Source organism: Gymnodraco acuticeps, unplaced genomic scaffold (assembly GCF_902827175.1).
Source record: "Gymnodraco acuticeps unplaced genomic scaffold, fGymAcu1.1, whole genome shotgun sequence".
NCBI lineage: Eukaryota > Metazoa > Chordata > Actinopteri > Perciformes > Bathydraconidae > Gymnodraco > Gymnodraco acuticeps.
Genome location: NW_022991921.1, coordinates 75639 through 93929, shown reverse-complemented (window position 1 = coordinate 93929; position 18291 = coordinate 75639). Strand labels below are relative to the sequence as shown.

The following is an 18291-nucleotide window of genomic DNA, read 5'->3' as shown; positions in this document are numbered from 1 at the left end:
CTCGCTATCTATCATATTGTATTTTGTCTTTAGTAGTCCCATGTACAAAAGACAAAGCAAGATTCAAAAAATGGTTTGACCTAATTTGACACAATGTTTCAGGATGTGCAAAGGCAAACAGAGAGAAGACTTCCACAAAAGGACATTCAAGATTTCAATTGCAGTCACAAATGCAATAACCCACCAGGGGGCAAAACTGGACTGCTCAGCAATTGAACAGGTCATAATTGTTTAAATATTGAAATGTTCCCATGTCGGGGATGGATGTTAACATTTCTAATAAAAATGGACAGTCCTCTTCTGACATAACATATATTTTAGTTAACTTGAATCTATTTAATAACTGTGTGCTTTGTGTGTATTTGCAGTCGCTTTGCATCTCTTTGTTATCATGTTGTGTCACTTATGGTTGCTTTGCCCCTTTTTGTGGTAATTGTGTGCCCTTTTTTTGCCCTCTTTGTAGTCATTTTTAATATATTTGCTTCAATTAAATATTTCTTTCCGGTCTTGATGATTCCCTTCAAGTGACATTTTGCAGGTGAACATTTCTGAAATTCATTCATCAATTCATTTATTGTATTACTTTGTATACTATAGAATTAATAAGTAAAACTGTGCAAAACTATTTTTCAGGATTGCATATATTTGTTGGAAGGTAATGAGATGTAAAAACATGTCTTTCTTTAGGTAGTAAGTTTATTATTGGGGAAATTCCAAAATCAGAGATGAAAATCAAATTGTTAGACTTTCTTTTTTAAATAAGAACTGCATTAATGTTTGTATTGCCTTTTCTATTTCTAAATGTGTGTATGGGCTTGCTTACTTTGCAGTTCAGTAGTTCATCCTTATCCATGACTTATGACTGTGTACCATGAAGTGCCTTATGGCTGTTTAAATGGATATCCCCACCTGTCTTTGACACAGTGACCTTATGATGTTTTATTCCACTGTGGTCCATTGTGTGTGTGTGTGTGTGTGTGTGTGTGTGTGTGTGTGTGTGTGTGTGTGTGTGTGTGTGTGTGTGCAGCAGAGGGAGGGCACTGGGCGGACGCCATATATGGGCATACCACCGACTCTGCTCTGCTATTGGCTGCGGGCCTTATGCAGCTGCTTGTCAACAAGATGGCCTTCCTCCTGCTGCTGCTGTTGCTGCCGTTTTGACACTGATTATTTTGGTATCCCCGAGAACATACCGTAAAGGCTTGTGTCACTTCTAAATAGATAGTGGGAGAGGGACTGCTTGGAGTCCTAACAAGGCAGCTAGACTTTGCTCAGAGGACTGACAGGCAGACACACACACACAATAGCATAATCACTAGACAAGGTTGATAATAGAAAGTAGCTGTTGGCTAATGTCGTCGCTAGCTTAGCTTTAGCTTTACGGATAGTTAACTCCTGCATTTCATCAGACCAACTGGTGGCACAAAAAGGAAAAACAGCACTTGTCATCGACTGTTTTGCAAGTCAAGGAGGCTGTCTGTGGATATTAAACGCTGCTAAGGTGAGGATGCTACACAAAAAATACGTTGTTTTCTACATTGTTAGCTTGTTAGCTTGCTAGCCAGCGCTGTCATGTTATTATGCAGGTAAGTTGTGCTATCCAGCTAGCAGGCTCGGTAGCTAATGGCGGGTGTATTGACCTTTTGCAATACCACAGTTATACACTATTAAAGTAAGTGGAAGCGTACTTGTTCAGGATCTGTTAATGTTATATAATAATGGACTTATCCTACTTTCACATTTTACCAGGACGTTATGCTAGCTGTTTGCTAGTTAAGGAACCAGCTAGTGGTGGTGCTTAAAACATAAGGTTTTATAAGTGCTTATAAGTAAGCAGTTTTGTTTTTTGGTGTTTGTGATCAGAGATGAGAGAAGTACTTAGATAATGTTGTAAGTAAAAGTAAAAATACCACAGTGTAGGAATACTCTGTTACAAGTAAAAAGTTCCTGCATCCAACATGTTACTCAAGTAGAACTACTAAAGTATAAGCATCAACATATACTTAAAGTACCAAAAGTAAAATAACTAATTCTACAGATTGGTCCATTTCAGCATAATATATATGATATGTTTTGATTATAAATATTGATGCATTAGTGTTATCAAAGGTGCAGCTAGGTTTAATTCATTTGTATGCTGCAGAGTAGCTTGTACATTTATTTAAGTGTTGATTATATTTCACATAATTAATCCAAATGTGCAAAGTAACTAAATAAATGTAGTGGAGTAAAAGAGCACCTTTTACCTCTGATTTGTAATGGGGTAGAAGTACAAAATAGCAACATATTTAAATACTTAAGTTAACTGCAAGTCTCTCAAAATGGTACTTAAGTACAGTGACACCACTGTTTGTTACACCACACTTGTTGGTTGTCACTGGATAAGCTGGCTCAATTACAGTCAGTCGTAAGGTTTTGAAAAACCAGGAATGTTCTAGTGACCTGCAGGCCTTATTTTGATCATAGTAGGGACTACATGTTGAGAGACTCTGCATAATGAGTGTTTTAACAATGCATATTTCATTAGTGTATTATTGCATCCTATGGCACAGTTGCTGTAAGGAGATATGTCCACATTGATAAGCCAAGATGAACAAGTAGTTAATCTGTTTTTTGGGACAGTAGCATATTAAGCTCTCACATTGTCATTGCTGTATAACAATCAATTATGTTTTGCTAAAATAGCTCATTTCCACATGGAGTTCTGTCTGATTTGATTTAGTTAGATGATGCATTATTTGTCATTCTCCTTTTTCTGATGTTTAAGTAACCCTGTGTTGACACTGTGGTCTTAGTGATTGCAGTATGAAAGCTTGCATCAAAGTCTAACTTGTGATGTTGTTACAGAAGCTGAGACAGATGCACTGCAGGGCAGACAGCCACTCTTCCTAGGTGTCCTCTCGATGTAATAACGTTCCTCCTGAGCAGACCGCTGTAGTGAGGCTCTCACTGGGCTCTATTGTTCTGTTGACAGTTTGCCTGCTGGCAGCTCTTCTGTTGCATTGTCTTCACAGGCACGCATGCAGAGAGGGAGATTGAGCTAAGACTTTTTGGCATGCTTTATGTTTCGTCAGCTTTTGGTCGTCTGGCTGTGAAGAACAGTGTAGGAGGGCTGGAGGATAGTAAGCGGGGGGTTGAGTTGGAGTGACTGCTTTGTGTTTAGCAGGCTGACTTTTTCTGCAGCCTTAGAAATCACAAGTAGTAAATTGCTCTTTTTGGTAATCCGACTCGTTAAATCGGCCTTTAATGAGGATGTGGTAAACTGTGTGTTCTGAACGGCACGCACCTAATACTACCACAGTGAAACTATTATCCCGCTGAGAGTGCTGGCGAAACTGCTCGGGATTTGTATAGGGAAATGACCCAGTCCAGCAGAAAGGTTGTTTTTAAGTCATGGGAATCTGTCACTATGCAAAGAGTAGGATTGTTATTTGTGAGCATAACTCTGACAGAACATTGAGTAATAATGTGTGTATCGAGACACGTTTTGCAATGTTCAAAATACTTCACAATCTTCCTGATAGAGGAGGAATGATTCACTTTGTATTATTAACAAGATGTGTATGCAGGTTAAACAGCAGAACTCCTGTGTCTTGTCTTGTCCACTTAACACTGCTCTTTTTTCATTTTAGACTGACACATCTGCAGTATGACTTGACTTGAGAAAAGGAGCTTAGTAGCACCATCACTGCATACTCTGGTGCACATTTACATTGTGCAATTTTCCAAACTCATATTGGTTTCTCATACAGCATCTCTGTATAGTACGTGTATTCACTCTCTGTCCTACACGGCTTGTTGGAGCTCCTGCCCCCCCCCCCCTGTGAGCCCAGTGGCCGTCTGCGACACAGCGAAACCCAGCCCGAAACACACACACACACACACACACACACACACACACACACACACACACACCCGCAGCCTGGCTGGGAGTCTGTGTGTGTGCCCAGGCTGAGTTCCGCGGTGTCTCGCCGACCCCACACCAGTGAGCCAGCTCACACTGTCCGCTCCTCGCAGCAGCGAGCCTCGCAACGTCCCGCCGAGTGTGTGTGTGTGTGTGTGTGTGAGGAAGTCCGCTGATTGGTCCAAACGTAACGGCTCCGATACGTTACGTCACTATACCCGAAATACGTCACTATACCCAAGAAGTAAACAATGGAAAAAGAGAAATCTCCAATGAGGCGTTCTGGGGCAGCACAGACAGGTCTTTTCTGTGTTAGAGTTTTACTCGCTACAGGGTGTACTTTGAGGGTTTGTGACTCTGCAGACCGTTTACATGCAGAAAAAGCTACATAACAACAAGGGGACGGGTGATAACCAGAAAAGCATGACATGGGACCTTTAACTACTGCCTACATTAACTTCTGTATGTGTCAAAGAGTTAAGAAATAAATACAGAAAGCTTGTGACAGTTGTGGTTCAAACAGCCTTGGTACCTATGATGCACTGTAACGTTTCTGTAGTGTTTCCGTAGTGTTTCTGTGGTGTTTCCGTGGTGTTTCTATAGTGTTTCTGTGGTGTTTCTGTGGTGTTTCCGTAGTGTTTCTGTGGTGTTTCCGTAGTGTTTCCGTAGTGTTTCTGTGGTGTTTCCGTAGTGTTTCTGTGGTGTTTCCGTGGTGTTTCTATAGTGTTTCTGTAGTGGTGTTTCTGTAGTGGTGTTTCTGTAGTGTTTCTGTGGTGTTTCCGTGGTGTTTCTGTGGTGTTTCTATAGTGGTGTTTCTGTGGTGTTTTTATAGTGTTTCTGTGGTGTTTCTGTGGTGGTGTTTCTATAGTGGTGTTTCTATAGTGGTGTTTCTGTGGTGTTTCTGTAGTGGTGTTTCTGTGGTGTTTCTGTAGTGGTGTTTCCGTGGTGTTTCTGTAGTGGTGTTTCCGTGGTGTTTCTGTAGTGGTGTTTCTGTGGTGTTTCTGTAGTGGTGTTTCCGTGGTGTTTCTGTAGTGTTTCTGTAGTGGTGTTTCTGTAGTGGTGTTTCCGTAGTGGTGTTTCCGTGGTGTTTCTGTAGTGGTGTTTCTATAGTGGTGTTTCTGTAGTGGTGTTTCTGTGGTGGTGTTTCTGTGGTGGTGTTTCTGTAGTGGTGTTTCTGTAGTGGTTTTTCTGTAGTGGTGTTTCTATAGTGGTGTTTCCGTAGTGTTTCTGTGGTGTTTCTGTAGTGGTGTTTCTGTGGTGTGTTTCTGTGGTGGTGTTTTCTGTAGTGGTGTTTCTGTAGTGGTGTTTCTGTAGTGTTTCTGTAGTGGTGTTTCTGTAGTGGTGTTTCTGTGGTGTTTCTGTAGTGGTGTTTCCGTGGTGTTTCTGTGGTGTTTCTGTAGTGGTGTTTCTGTGGTGTTTCTGTAGTGGTGTTTCTGTGGTGTTTCTGTAGTGGTGTTTCTGTGGTGTTTCTGTAGTGGTGTTTCTGTGGTGTTTCTGTAGTGGTGTTTTCTGTGGTGTTTCTGTAGTGGTGTTTCTGTGGTGTTTCTGTAGTGGTGTTTCCGTGGTGTTTCTGTAGTGTTTCTGTGGTGTTTCTGTAGTGGTGTTTCCGTGGTGTTTCTGTAGTGTTTCTGTAGTGGTGTTTCTGTGGTGTTTCTGTAGTGGTGTTTCTGTGGTGTTTCTGTAGTGGTGTTTCTGTGGTGTTTCCGTAGTGTTTCTGTAGTATTTATGTGGTGTTTCTATAGTGTTTCTGTGGTGTTTCTGTAGTAGTGTTTCTGTGGTGTTTCCGTGGTGTTTCTGTAGTGGTGTTTCCGTGGTGTTTCTGTAGTGGTGTTTCTGTAGTGGTGTTTCTGTGGTGTTTCTATAGTGTTTCTGTGGTGTTTCTGTAGTAGTGTTTCTGTGGTGTTTCTGTGGTGGTGTTTCTGTGGTGTTTCCGTGGTGTTTCTGTAGTGGTGTTTCCGTGGTGTTTCTGTAGTGGTGTTTCTGTAGTGGTGTTTCTGTGGTGTTTCTGTGGTGGTGTTTCTGTGGTGTTTCCGTAGTGTTTCTGTGGTGTTTCTGTAGTGGTGTTTCTGTAGTGGTGTTTCTGTGGTGTTTCTGTAGTGGTGTTTCTGTTGTGGTGTTTCTGTGGTGGTGTTTCTGTAGTGGTGTTTCTGTAGTGGTGTTTCTGTAGTGGTGTTTCTGTGGTGTTTCCGTGGTGTTTCTGTAGTGGTGTTTCTGTAGTGGTGTTTCCGTAGTGTTTCTGTGGTGTTTCTGTAGTGGTGTTTCCGTAGTGTTTCTGTGGTGTTTCTGTGGTGTTTCCGTGGTGTTTCTGTAGTGGTGTTTCTGTAGTGGTGTTTCCGTAGTGTTTCTGTGGTGTTTCTGTGGTGTTTCTGTAGTGGTGTTTCTGTAGTGGTGTTTCCGTAGTGTTTCTGTGGTGTTTCTGTAGTGGTGTTTCCGTAGTGTTTCTGTGGTGTTTCTGTGGTGTTTCCGTGGTGTTTCTGTAGTGGTGTTTCTGTAGTGGTGTTTCCGTAGTGTTTCTGTGGTGTTTCTGTGGTGTTTCTGTGGTGTTTCTGTAGTGGTGTTTCTGTAGTGTTTCTGTGGTGTTTCTGTGGTGTTTCTGTAGTGGTGTTTCTGTAGTGTTTCTGTGGTGTTTCTGTAGTGGTGTTTCTGTAGTGGTGTTTCCGTGGTGTTTCCGTAGTGTTTCTGTAGTGTTTCTGTGGTGTTTCTATAGTGTTTCTGTGGGGTATCAGTCGTGTTGGTGCTGCTGGCTGCCACTGCGCTTGGACAGGATTTTGAAGGATTAGGTTTATGCAGAAAGCTTAAAACCAAACCCAAGCCTTAATTTGCAGAAAACCCATTTCAAATTAAGAGGAAAAAAGAAGCTCAATAGTAACTTAAAGGGACTTTTTGAAAGTACTGTGGAGTACTGGAAACTGAATTAGAGATACAACTGTATTTGGATGTGAGATACTAGGCATAAGAATCTTGAAATATCTATTGAATTGCCTGTTTTTTTTACCATGAATCTTCTCATTCACCACACCCATGGATGATGGATGACCATATTTTGAAGTAGCAGCTTTTCCAAAACGATGATTTATCCCTGCAGAGAGAAGCTTGGTTTCCTTAATTTCTAGATGTCATCAAATCTCTGTTATCACTTTAGTTTTTTCACCAGTTAAGCTGATCAAACGTAAGAATCGTTGTTATTGAACTTTGTGTTCATTTTGACAGAAGGGTTACCTCGTCCTCGTTGATTAGTCATTATTAATGCTACATGGTTTATTTCCAACAAATCCCGTGAGCACATTTGTGGTAAACACAAGATGTTGTATGTTCCTCTGGTGATTAAATCTACTGAATAAGAACAATTGTATTACGAATTGTGCTAAGAAGCATAACAAGGTCTTAGTACAGGACAATCTTAGTTGTCAGCTTTGTCTCAAGCCGTAATGTTCTCTGTGTGAATTCATTTATGTCAAATTCCGTCTTTATTACTATTTATTTATACAATAATGTAACATCCTTGTAGTCTAGATTTACTGATAACTTAGTGTGTCCTGAAAAGAAAGATGTATATTACTAGATGATGCCTTTCAGGGTTGAGGTTATACAAGGAAGGACAGGCGAACCGAACGTAGGAAAGGAAAGGAATGGATTAAGCGTTAGACGGTAATTCAATCTTTTTATGGTCTCAATGACTTTGCGTTTCACCTTGGTTATTATATAGGCTGTCAAGACATCTATGAATCTTCTTCATGTGGCAATAGAAGCTCAAATCTATGCATGCGTCCATTAAATTGCGTGTTGAGCTGTACTGAGACAGATGATCAATGAGAGCAGGAGTGGAGAGAGTGGAGTTTGGACCTGCGGAGAGCGACAGCAGTATCCTGGCTGTGAACGGTCCTCTGCTTGCCAAATGTTGGCTGCTGTTTGCTCGCCATCAGAGGAGCAAGATCTCAGTGTAGAGGCTGGACTATTCCAAAACGCTAGTGCTGTCTTTTTTGTAAGCAAATAGAGAGGCAATGTATGGCTATTTTCATTATTAATATAGATTTATCATTTGGTTGATAACATGTCATTTTCTATTTCACAAAATCCAAGTTGTAATAATAAAACCATCTTATTTTGACAGTTCAAACCCCGAGATATTTACTTAAATAAGCCCTATTATGCTTTCTTGGGTTTTCCCTTTCCTTTAGTGTGTAGATTGTGTGCATGTAAATGGTCTGCAAAGGCTAAAATCCCTGTGTTATCATAGGCTGTTTCTCAATGTCGAGGACGCTTGCTTGGTAGCACATGTCTTCCGAGTCACTTGCTTCAGAAGCGAGGCAAGAATACTTCCTAGCCTCGGAAAACGAAGAATGGTGGAACAGGTGTGCATCATATGGGAGGCCCCGCCTTAAATGGAGCGCGATTTCCGCCAGAGATTTGGAAATTGGTCCGTGCGCAAAGCATTGTGGGGATTTTAATGCCGCACATGTGAAGCCTCGAAATTTCTCGCTACGAAGTACGCCGACCTCGGTAGAATTCCAAGTATGCTGGACATTGGAACAGTCCTTCGGCGGCACTCGGTAACGTAGTATGCTTGAAATAGTGGCTCTGGAGCATCCTTCCTCGACATTGAGAAACACCCACAGTCTCCCCACCAAGCCCCCAGGAAGTGCGCCGGACTCTGATGAAAATATTAGTTGTGTCCAAATGGCGGTACTACAATTTCCGTATCAGTCCGTGACGTCACTGGGCCCTGAAAGACTTTTCACCATTGACTAACATGGAAAGAGACGTCTGTAAATCAGCGGATACTTAAAAAACCAAACTAAATAAACTACCCAGTATGAAGTATTTTATAGCCCTTATTATAATCATTAGGTCCTTAAAGTTGTAAAATGCACTAAAAGCCGAATCTAGATCTAGTCTCCATTCATTCGAGTGAGCCGAGAGTGGGAGCTCGGGGGGCGGGGCTTAAGGGGCGCATGCTCTGTGAGCACACATACGGGTTCTTCTGCTCTGACAGCCAGGCATGATGGGTAATCTGTGACGTTTCACTCTCTCAAAAGTTGGGCCATTTTGTCGTCATGCGCCAATGAGCAGCTCTCATAGGAAAGAACGAGACCCCGCCTCCCACGCTGTATCCAGTTCTTATTATACATCCATGATTACTACCTGCCCGAAAACGCCTCCATTGGAGTCCTTTGTTTACTTCCATAACATAATGACAGCTAACCAATCAGAGCAGACTGGGCTCTGGTTTCAGACAGAGGGTGAAAAGAGGTGCTGCAGCACAGGCAGCATGAGAAAAATAAAGAGCTTTTTGAACATTAAAGCATGGAGACATGTAGAGACACTAAACCTGAAAATGATCAGAATGGAGACCCTTTTTAAATATATCATAAAACATCAGGAAATGTCCAATTTCTAGGAAGCATTTTTGTTGTTGTTGTTTTAACGTCAACTTGATTTTCAACATAGAAGATCAAAATGTATTTTTTAAGTTACAGCCGTAAATGTAAACAGTTTTTCAGATGCGTCTGCTCTTTTGTGGGCACATGGCCTCTCTTCTCACAATCCCCAATTCACAGAAAAACATCAGGCTAATAATTCTGACCTGTCGTTTGTTGAAGTGGCTGATGTTCAGTGTGTGTGTGTGTTTATCAGTGTGTGTGTGGCTTTGTACTGAAGCACTGCAGTGGGCAGACCATCTCTCTCTTATAATACCATCCAATCTGTTATGAGAGATGGATTACATGATGCAGCGAGGGGGGGGGGGGGGGGGGGAAGAGGAGTGGATGGAGAGGAAGTAGAGAGTAAAAGTGGTTGAATAGAGAGAGATTCAGAATGGGACATAAAGAGAAAGGAAAAAAGGTTCAGCAGTTTTCTGAGAACAGTATAATCTGCCGGCTCTCAGCTGAGTTGTTGCTATGTGATTATGGAGGAAGCGTTTGAATTGGTTCAGCACTCGTGTGTGGGCGGTGTTAGCTTCTTGCACTTCTCTGAGTCAGTCCCAATGTACAAAGCACCGCCAATTCAGAGGCACCACCATGTCCTGTTTGCAGCCATAAAGGAGTCGGGCGGCTTAAATGTAAAGCAGGCTATTTTGTCGTCTAAAGAGAAACAAATATATTTGCAAAATAAGCTCCGTCATAAACGTTGTGTTATTCAACAAGTTCATTTGAAGGACTCTGACTGTGGGATGTTTTGTAAGTGCTGCAATACTAGCTTTTATTGTCCCCTAAAACACACCCTGTGGATATATTCCCAACTGTTACACCTGGGGATGTTTGTAACAGCCCATTTTATTTTGGGGTGTTGCTATCTTTGCGTACGTTACATTACATCGGTCACTTGTTAGACGCTTTTATCCAATACTGAGGGCAATCCCCGCAGGAGCAACTTGGGGTGAAGAGTCTCAGGGACACAACGACATGCTGACTGCAGTGGGGTTTGAACCTGTGACCCCCTGATCCGAACACCAACGCACAACCCACTGCGCCACACGCCTCCCTTACACATCAAGTTGAGCCAATTTGAACCGTTGCTTTTGTCAAGTTGCTGCCACATTCAAAGATGTGCATAAGAGAAAGTTAATCGAAGAAACCGATGGATGTTTTTCTTTTCGAATGAAGCTCTGCCTGGGGGTGACTGTGGGTGTTTCTCAATGTCGAGTAAAGCTGCTCCAGAGCCACTATTTCAAGCATACTACGTCATCGAGTGCCGCCGAAGGACTGTTCCAATGTCCAGCATACTTGGAATTCTACAGAGCCCTAGTACTTCGTAGCGAGAAATTTTCGAGGCTGCACATGTGTAGACTCCGCGGTCTTAAAATCCCCACAATGCTTTGCGCACGGACCAATTTCCCCAAATCTGTGGCGGAAAATGTAAGGCGGGGCCTCGCATATGACGCTCGCCTGCTCCACTCTTCGTTTTCCGAATGCCAGGAAGTATTCTTGCCTCGCTTCTGAAGCAAGTGACTCGGAAGACGTGCTTCCAAGCAAGCGTACTCGACATTGAGAAACACCCAGAAATGTCTGGACCTGTAGAAATGATGAGACACAAAAGAAAGCTGTAGCTGAATAGTTTGTTGTCATTTACAAGGAGAAGTTGTCCCACAGCGATGTATACTTTTTGTTGTTCTCCCCATTTTAGTCAATATACAAAAATACAAATGCAAACAAGCCTCTTCACATGATGAAGCCACTAGATGTTGTCTTGTCAACAGGGGGTGTTTCTCAATGTCGAGGACGCTTCCTTGTCTTCCGAGTCACTTCCTTCAGAAGCTAGGCAAGAATCCTTCCTGGCATTCGGAAACAAAGAGTGGAACCGGCTAGGAAGTGTGCAGGTGTGTGCGTCATAAGAGAGGCCCTGCCTTTCATTTTCCGCCACAGATTTTGGAAATTGGTCCGTGCGCAAAGCATTGTGGGGATTTTAAGACCGCGGAGGATACACATGGGCAGCCTCGAAATTTCTCGCTACAAAGGACGCTGGGCTCGGTAGAATTCCAAGGAGCCTGGACATTGGAACAGTCCTTCCGTGGGACTCGATGACGTAGCATCCTTGAAATAGTGGCTCTGAAGCATCCTTTCTTGACATTGAGAAACACCCACAGTCTGAAAGTCATGTTTGCAATATATATACTAACCTGTGAGAGAATATAACATACGTTTATATCGAACTATGTAAAGGTTTGAGTGGCTGGTTCATTTCTTCAAATTATTTAGCCGATTATCTTCTACAGAAATCTAATAATCGCTTGGATTTATAAGGTATACAAATACTTTAAAATGTCCTTCCTTGTTTCTTAAAGTACGAGGTTGAGATGGTATTTTTCTGCAAGTAAAAGATTATCAAAATACTTGCTAATAATATTTGTGTCAATTGTCGAGACCTTGTGTTCATAATTGGTTTAATTTTGATTGATTTGCTTTTGTCTCGACCTGCAGTAGTGTAATACTGGCGTGCACTGGTCTCAGGCTGTTGCAAGTAAGTGTGAAATTGCTCGGTTAAGAGTCGTTGAAAGTTGATATGAAAAAGAAATGTCAGGCTGTTGGCAGGCATTCAGATCAGCGGCGAGCCAACCATGTTGTTCCCTCGCCACTTGTTTCTCTCCTTAAGTTCTCCGGCACGTTCCTGGCAGCCCCTACAGCTGCTCGAGCTGCAGAAGCATGCTGGGTGGACTTCAAATCCTCCCCCTTCCTCCCCCCCAGCCTGTAGCATAGGCTCTCTGGTAGGGAGAAAGGGGTGAGGACAGGCAGGACGGATACAGCAGTTTCACTACTACCAACCCCCTCCTGCTGTGAGCTAAAAATAGGTCCAGCATATGTCCGCATGCTCCTCCCTGTGTTGCCTCCTATTAAGCAAGTCCTCTTTGAAGCACTGAGATGCAGGGGGGAGAGAGGGGAGAGTCCATTTGTGTTGCATCCTTCATCCCTTTCATGTCCCGGCCGCAGACACTAAACCTGAAATGCAATTCCTTTAATTTAATTGAGACGCTCTAAAGCCGGGAGACGATCATAGTATACAGTTAGTGGATGTAAGGGGTAATTGAGTTTGGCTAAAGTAGCAGGCAGGCCAGTGGTTCAGTTTGTAGTACCATGATATATATAATTTTATATATATATATATATATGTGTGTGTGTGTTGTCTACAGTGTACTGCACTGCTGCTGCTACAATGTGAACAGCTTTTGTATTTGTACCTCCAGGCATCTACTCGACACAGCCACAATTGAGCATTGATTACCTGAACTGATCCCGGCTCTATTGAGAATTGTTGCTGTACAAACTCTTATTTTGTATCCACTACTTCAATGTAACTGCAGACAAGGTACATGAAAACCAAACGAGCTGAAGTGGGAGGATAGAAAGCTTATAAATAGCTTATAATATCCCCCTAGTAGATCACAGCTACAAAACTCTCAGAATGTCTAAAAATAGTAATGTATAATAATAATAATTTCCACATATGACTGCCACTTTTTTTTGGAACCGATAGAAATAAAAAAATATGTATGTGTTTTTAAATTAGGATTTTTAACATAACAAAGAAATCCAAAACTAAAAAACATTGTTTAACTGTTTCTCTCTTTCCCTTCCCCCCCCCCCCCCCCCCCCCCCCTCTCGCTGCAGGTTGTATGCTCCGTGTTGCCGCTGACCCGTCAGGTTGGCACTGCGACCCGCACCATGAGGGCTCTGGCTCTGGGTGTTTGCTGGCCAGCGTAGACGGCGACATGTCCCGGTGGTCCTCCTCATCCTGATGGACCGAGACACCTTCTCCCACATCCGCCTGTGGTGCCCCCGCCCCTTCGGCACCTACTCCCAGAACAAAGCTAGGAGCCCAGGCTCAGGGGGCAGCGGGGGAGGAGGAGGAAGTGGAGGAGGAGGAAGTGGAGGAGGGACGGGGACCCCCAACCTCTGCAAAGCTGAGCCCTCCTCGAGGAGCGTGGACGGAGGTGAAGATGGAGGCATCGTAGTGGGTGTGGAGGATGGAGAAGCGGAGGATGCAGGGGAGGAGAACACTCCCCCCGAACCCGAGGGCTCCATGTCGCAGAGCCAGGACCCTCTGCCCTCCTCGGACCCTCCGTCGCCGCCCTCCTCGGGGTCCCAGATGGAAGATGGCCGCGTGCTGTTAGACACCTGGTACGTCATCAAGCCGGGGAACACCAAGGAGAAGATCGCCTTCTTCGTGGCTCATCAGTTCAGCGGGGCAGGGCAGCCACGACCCAGCACCATGAAGGTAAAGACGTGTTTTTGAAGAGAGTTGACTATAAAAAGAGGATGGATGCACGGTATGGATTTATTGGAATTGCTGGGTTCTCATGGCCGATACAGGAAAGATAATGGCCCATTTCACAAATGTGTATTTTAAGCTTTTAAGTTCCAAATCTAGTTAATGCTCTGATAGCTCGGACCTCACCATCACTTTAAACACGTCAAAAACCTAAAGATTGTTTTTTAATCTCGTTTTCTTTCCTTGAAACTGAAAAAAACACATGTTACAGTCATTCTTTCTTCCTCTGTGTTTGTTGTCGGATCGCAAACCTACCCTAAAAGTGCATAGCGCCTCCTACTGTATTGGAGGGTGTAGGTACTGCACCAGTTAAGTCAATAAAAGCAATTTAACCTTCAGCTATAGTTTCAATATCGCAATTTTACATAATATAAGTTTCCTATTATCTGGTGTGTGTCGGACAAATATCTGGTGCTTCCTTAAGTTTAACTTTGGTTATTTAAAACAAAACATTCATCCTTTTCCTCCACAGGTGAAAGGTAACTGGGCGACGGACTGCAGTAAAGCCAAGAGAAGAAGACGGTGTTCCTCGTACGACCCTCCGACTCGCTCCCAGGCCTCGGAGCTGAACCTCAGCCACGAATGCCCTCTCTCCCCCCCGAGCCCCGACGAGCCTCCTCTGGTGAGCGAGACGGACCTGCTGTCGGTGGCAGAGATGGTGGCCCTCGTGGAGCAGAGGACAGCGATGGCCCTCCAGGGGATCGTGGCCGTTCAGAGTCAGTGTCCTAACGGTCAGGGTCTCACCCCTCACACTCTCCTGCGGGGCACCGTGTCCGACCCCAGCCCCATCGTGTTCGTGTCGGACAGTTCGAGTGGCCATCCCTCCAAAGAGTCATCGTCCCCCATCCAGACGGACCAGGAGCTGGAGGAGCAGCAGCAGCAGGAGTCCCTCAGGGTGGCCCAGGCCATCGCGCACTTTGAGTCCCAGAACCAGGAGAACCGGCTCCATCTGGGACCTGAAACAGACTCTTCTGTCCATCCAGAGAGCGAGCGTCGGAGAGGAGGGGAGTCCGGCGTCGCTTCGCCTCCTCCGCCCCCCAGTCGCAGTCACGGCGAGGTCAGAATAGCTTTCCGAGTGTCGAACATGGACCCCCGGTCTCAGTTAGAGCCGGCTGGAAGGTCCCGATGTATGTTCATGAGCTGTGGGGGAGGGGGGGGGAGCCAGGCGGCAGCCAGGGCCAAAGAGAAAATCACCTGCGACCTCTACCAGCTGGTCAGCCCCTCCTCCAGAGACCCCGGGAGTCTGCTGCTGGCCGCCACCTCCGCCGCCCCCAAACCAGACGGAGACCTCCATCACCCGGACAGGCCGAGCTGCGGCAGCCCGGACCCCACCCAGGAGGAGAAGAAGTCCTCGGGGATGGGGAGGGAGCGAGTGACCGGCTTCCACGTGGAGGTGGTGGTGACGGGCGCTGTGGACCAATGTGTGTTTTACGGCAAAGACAGTACGGAGAATGTGCAGGAGGAGACGGTGTGTTTCGCTCTGCCCAGTGGAGGGGGCGGCTCCTCAGACCCTTCATCAGACGACCCCCCTCCCGGACAGCTGTTCTTCCTGCAGCCTCCACGGGGTCCAGAGGAGGATTTAAAAGGAACGAGTGGTGGCGTTGGGTCGGGGATTTGCTCTTTGGACTGTGCGAACAACAACAACAACGGCGGCGGCCCCGGGGTGTCCGTCGGCTCGGGGGAGCGACCGGATTCTCCCGTGGACGACTGCTCGGACCCCTCGCTGTGTCGCCTCTACCGCCACGTGTCACATGACTTCCTGGAGATCCGCTTCCAGATCCAGCGCCTCCTGGAGCCGCGGCAGTACATGCTGCTGCTGCCCGACCACATCATGGTGAACATCTTCGGATACCTGCCCACGCGCTCGCTGGCCGCCCTCAAGTGCACCTGCCACTACTTCAAGGTGCTCATCGAGAGTTACGGGGTTCGAGCGGTGGACTCGCGGTGGAACCAAGACCCTCTGTACCGCGAGGACCCGTGCAAGCAGTGCAAGCGGCAGTACGAGCGCGGGGACGTTTCTTTATGTCGTTGGCACCCCAAACCTTACCACCACGACCTGCCTTACGGACGCTCCTACTGGATGTGCTGCCGGCGGACGGACAAAGACACGCCGGGCTGTCGGGTCGGGCTCCACGACAACAACTGGGTCCAGCAGCCGGCCGACGGCTCGCAGCCCATTCGCACCAAGAGGGAGGACAGGAGGGAGGAGGCCAGGTAGAGAAAGGGGGGAGTACTCTTAGGATTACGGAGAGGAATCAGCACTCCAGGACTATTGTCTTTGCTCCAGCACTCCTGGCCTGTCAGTGAAGTGGTAAAGAAGGAAGAGAGGTGTATCACTCTCCTTGCCTTTTAGTTTTTTCAAGCCCTCCAGAATCCCTCTCCTCCAGAGTGGCACTTACTTTAAAAACCAGGGTTGGGGTCCCCTCTGTCAGCCCTCTCTTTCTGCCTCTTACTCATCCGGGTGTTTCCTGTCTAACTCCACACACGGCCGTTGAAGGTCATTCACGTGAAAGAACTTTTTGCAGTGTATTTGATTGAGATTAGCATCCATAGTGACGCATAGAAATGTATCGCCCTAGAGCCTGCTTACTGTTCCCAAATACTCGTTCTGTGTTCTGTGTAGTACCACATGTGAGCTGTACGACGGTGCTTCAATGAAATGAGCTGTACCCAAGTCCCAGCAGATGTAAAAAGTGGATGTGGAATGTGCCGCTCTAGAAATGTGATTGTATAAAGCAAACTTGAGTTCTCCGTTGTACAAGACGCCATTTTGTACCTGTCCTGCGCCATGCGTTTCTACTTCTCTGAATGTGCTGTAACAGTGTACTACGTTTGATTAGTCCCCTGATAATGCTGCTGAAATCATTGCCTGTGTCACTGACGTTATTATTATTGCTGAAATAGCCATACCATTTGGTTTAATGGCGGGCACAGTTCTCGTCGTTGTTTCAGAGCGGACCCTAACCTTGAGACCAGTGGGATTGAAAAAAGAGAAACTTGATGGCCTGATGTCACTTTGTATGGTTTGATTGACTTGCTTGTTTGCCATTTTGTTTGTTTTTGTTTGGCTGTTTTACTGAGGTGTGTGTGTGTGTGTCAGAGAATGTTTGCTGTCGTTTGCTTTTATTCTTGAGGACTGTGTTCTCCCTGTAAAAAGTCTGTCATCCAACTGCAAAGATGTATTTTTTGTTTTTTTGAAATACTCCATCTTTGTTTCCACCCCCTCTCCTTCCTGTCCTGCATTGCGGCCGAGGGCAGTGTTTTCCAAAGCCGTTATCCATGCTTCGAAGCGGGTGAAACCAACTACCACAGAAACTCTCCACACCAGCTTCCAGCCTTAAAAACCCTTTACCTCTTACCCCCCCCCATTGCAGGAGATTGAGGCGTCAGAAACCTCACGTACGATGAAGAGTTTTGGGAGTTGCACAGGACCCTGTAGTTGGCTAGATTTCAGACTCCACCCATAACTCTGTGTGTGGGAGTGTAAGACGGACAGTGCCTGGTGGCGCTGCTGACTCTTCATTCTTGTACAAACCCCCCCCCCCTCTTTCCCTCTCCCTTGCTGTAAAACCCCTGCAAGCTCACAGACTGGACGTTTAAGGACTCGTATGGTGAATGATGCTGAAACGGTGCATGGAGGTGGGCGGACGGTCGGGTATTCATGGGAGAACTCAGTCGGTTCCAGACATGTACAATGCTAATGGGAAATATCTGCTTAAATAAAAACAGAAGTGATGATTAAAACTGGAAATCTGAAGCGCTACCTCGTCCGTGTGGTGTTTGATACGTTAATATGAGGCCTACAATAATCTGATGATTTAACAGTGATTGGTTAAATAATGTGTCCTGAACAGTAACAGTCTTATGAGAGTTGAATGCAGTGACCATCCAACAACAAAAACTACTTTCCAGAGAATTATGAGGCAAAAAAGGGAAGCTAATCCAATTTTTCAAACCTATAAACCCTCAATATGTTATGCGTCTGATGCATGGTATGCCTGTTTAATTGACCAATCACAATTTAATACAAATCAGATATCATTGACTTTACTTATCGCGCATGTCTCTACGATAAAGTGGACATTTATAGGGACACTCCTCCCAAAATTAAAGCGACCATATTGTGTTTTCTAAGTGTTTCCCTTTCCTGTAGTGTGTCCTATTGGCTAGCGCATCAACACATTGTTCGAGTCCAAGAAACTTTCAAATCAAATCTTCAAGCTACTTTAAACTTTATTGAATTCACATCAGGTTGCTCAATTACACCTTATTTCACACCTTTATTTCAGAGCCTTGAAGCAGGCGCAGATTGACCTGTGATTGAATCAACATGTAACAGTATATACTAAGTAATGGCCTGATCAAATCATTTCACACCGCATCGCAGGCAGGGAAGGAAGGAGGTGGTGGAAGAAGCACTTGGATATTTTGCTCACTTAAAAGTAGCTCAGTGTAGAAATACTGTATTACATCCAAAAGTTCTCCAATCAAAATATGACTTAAGAATAGAATATATCTTTGTCATCATACAAAGTACAACGACATTTCTTTTTTCAGTAAAAAACATGTAAAATAATTAAAAATATTCATCAATATAATTGAAGTACCGAAAGTGCCCCATTTTA

At 44.9% G+C, this 18291-nt stretch overlaps 1 protein-coding gene across 2 annotated transcripts; it reads left to right on the top strand.

Moving 5' to 3' along the window:
• Nucleotides 1–1121: 1121 nt before the first annotated feature.
• On the top strand, nt 1122–17427 carry fbxo46 (F-box protein 46). Of its 2 annotated transcripts, XM_034200213.1 has the most exons (4): nt 1122–1501; nt 12582–12703; nt 13006–13612; nt 14139–17427. In XM_034200213.1, exons 3-4 carry the CDS (start codon nt 13133–13135, stop codon nt 15882–15884), a joined length of 2226 nt encoding a protein of 741 aa, XP_034056104.1. In that variant the 5' UTR covers nt 1122–1501; nt 12582–12703; nt 13006–13132; the 3' UTR covers nt 15885–17427. The 2 variants fall into 2 exon arrangements, with proteins under 2 accessions (XP_034056104.1, XP_034056103.1); XM_034200212.1 differs by lacking the exon at nt 12582–12703.
• Nucleotides 17428–18291: the final 864 nt, after the last annotated feature.

Coding starts and splice junctions, on each gene's coding strand:
- fbxo46 (XM_034200212.1), top strand. CDS start 13,133: ATGGACCGAGACACCTTCTCCCACATCCGCCTGTGGTGCCCCCGCCCC. Junction 13,613..14,138: donor CACGACCCAGCACCATGAAG/GTAAAGACGTGT, acceptor TTTCCTCCACAG/GTGAAAGGTAACTGGGCGAC.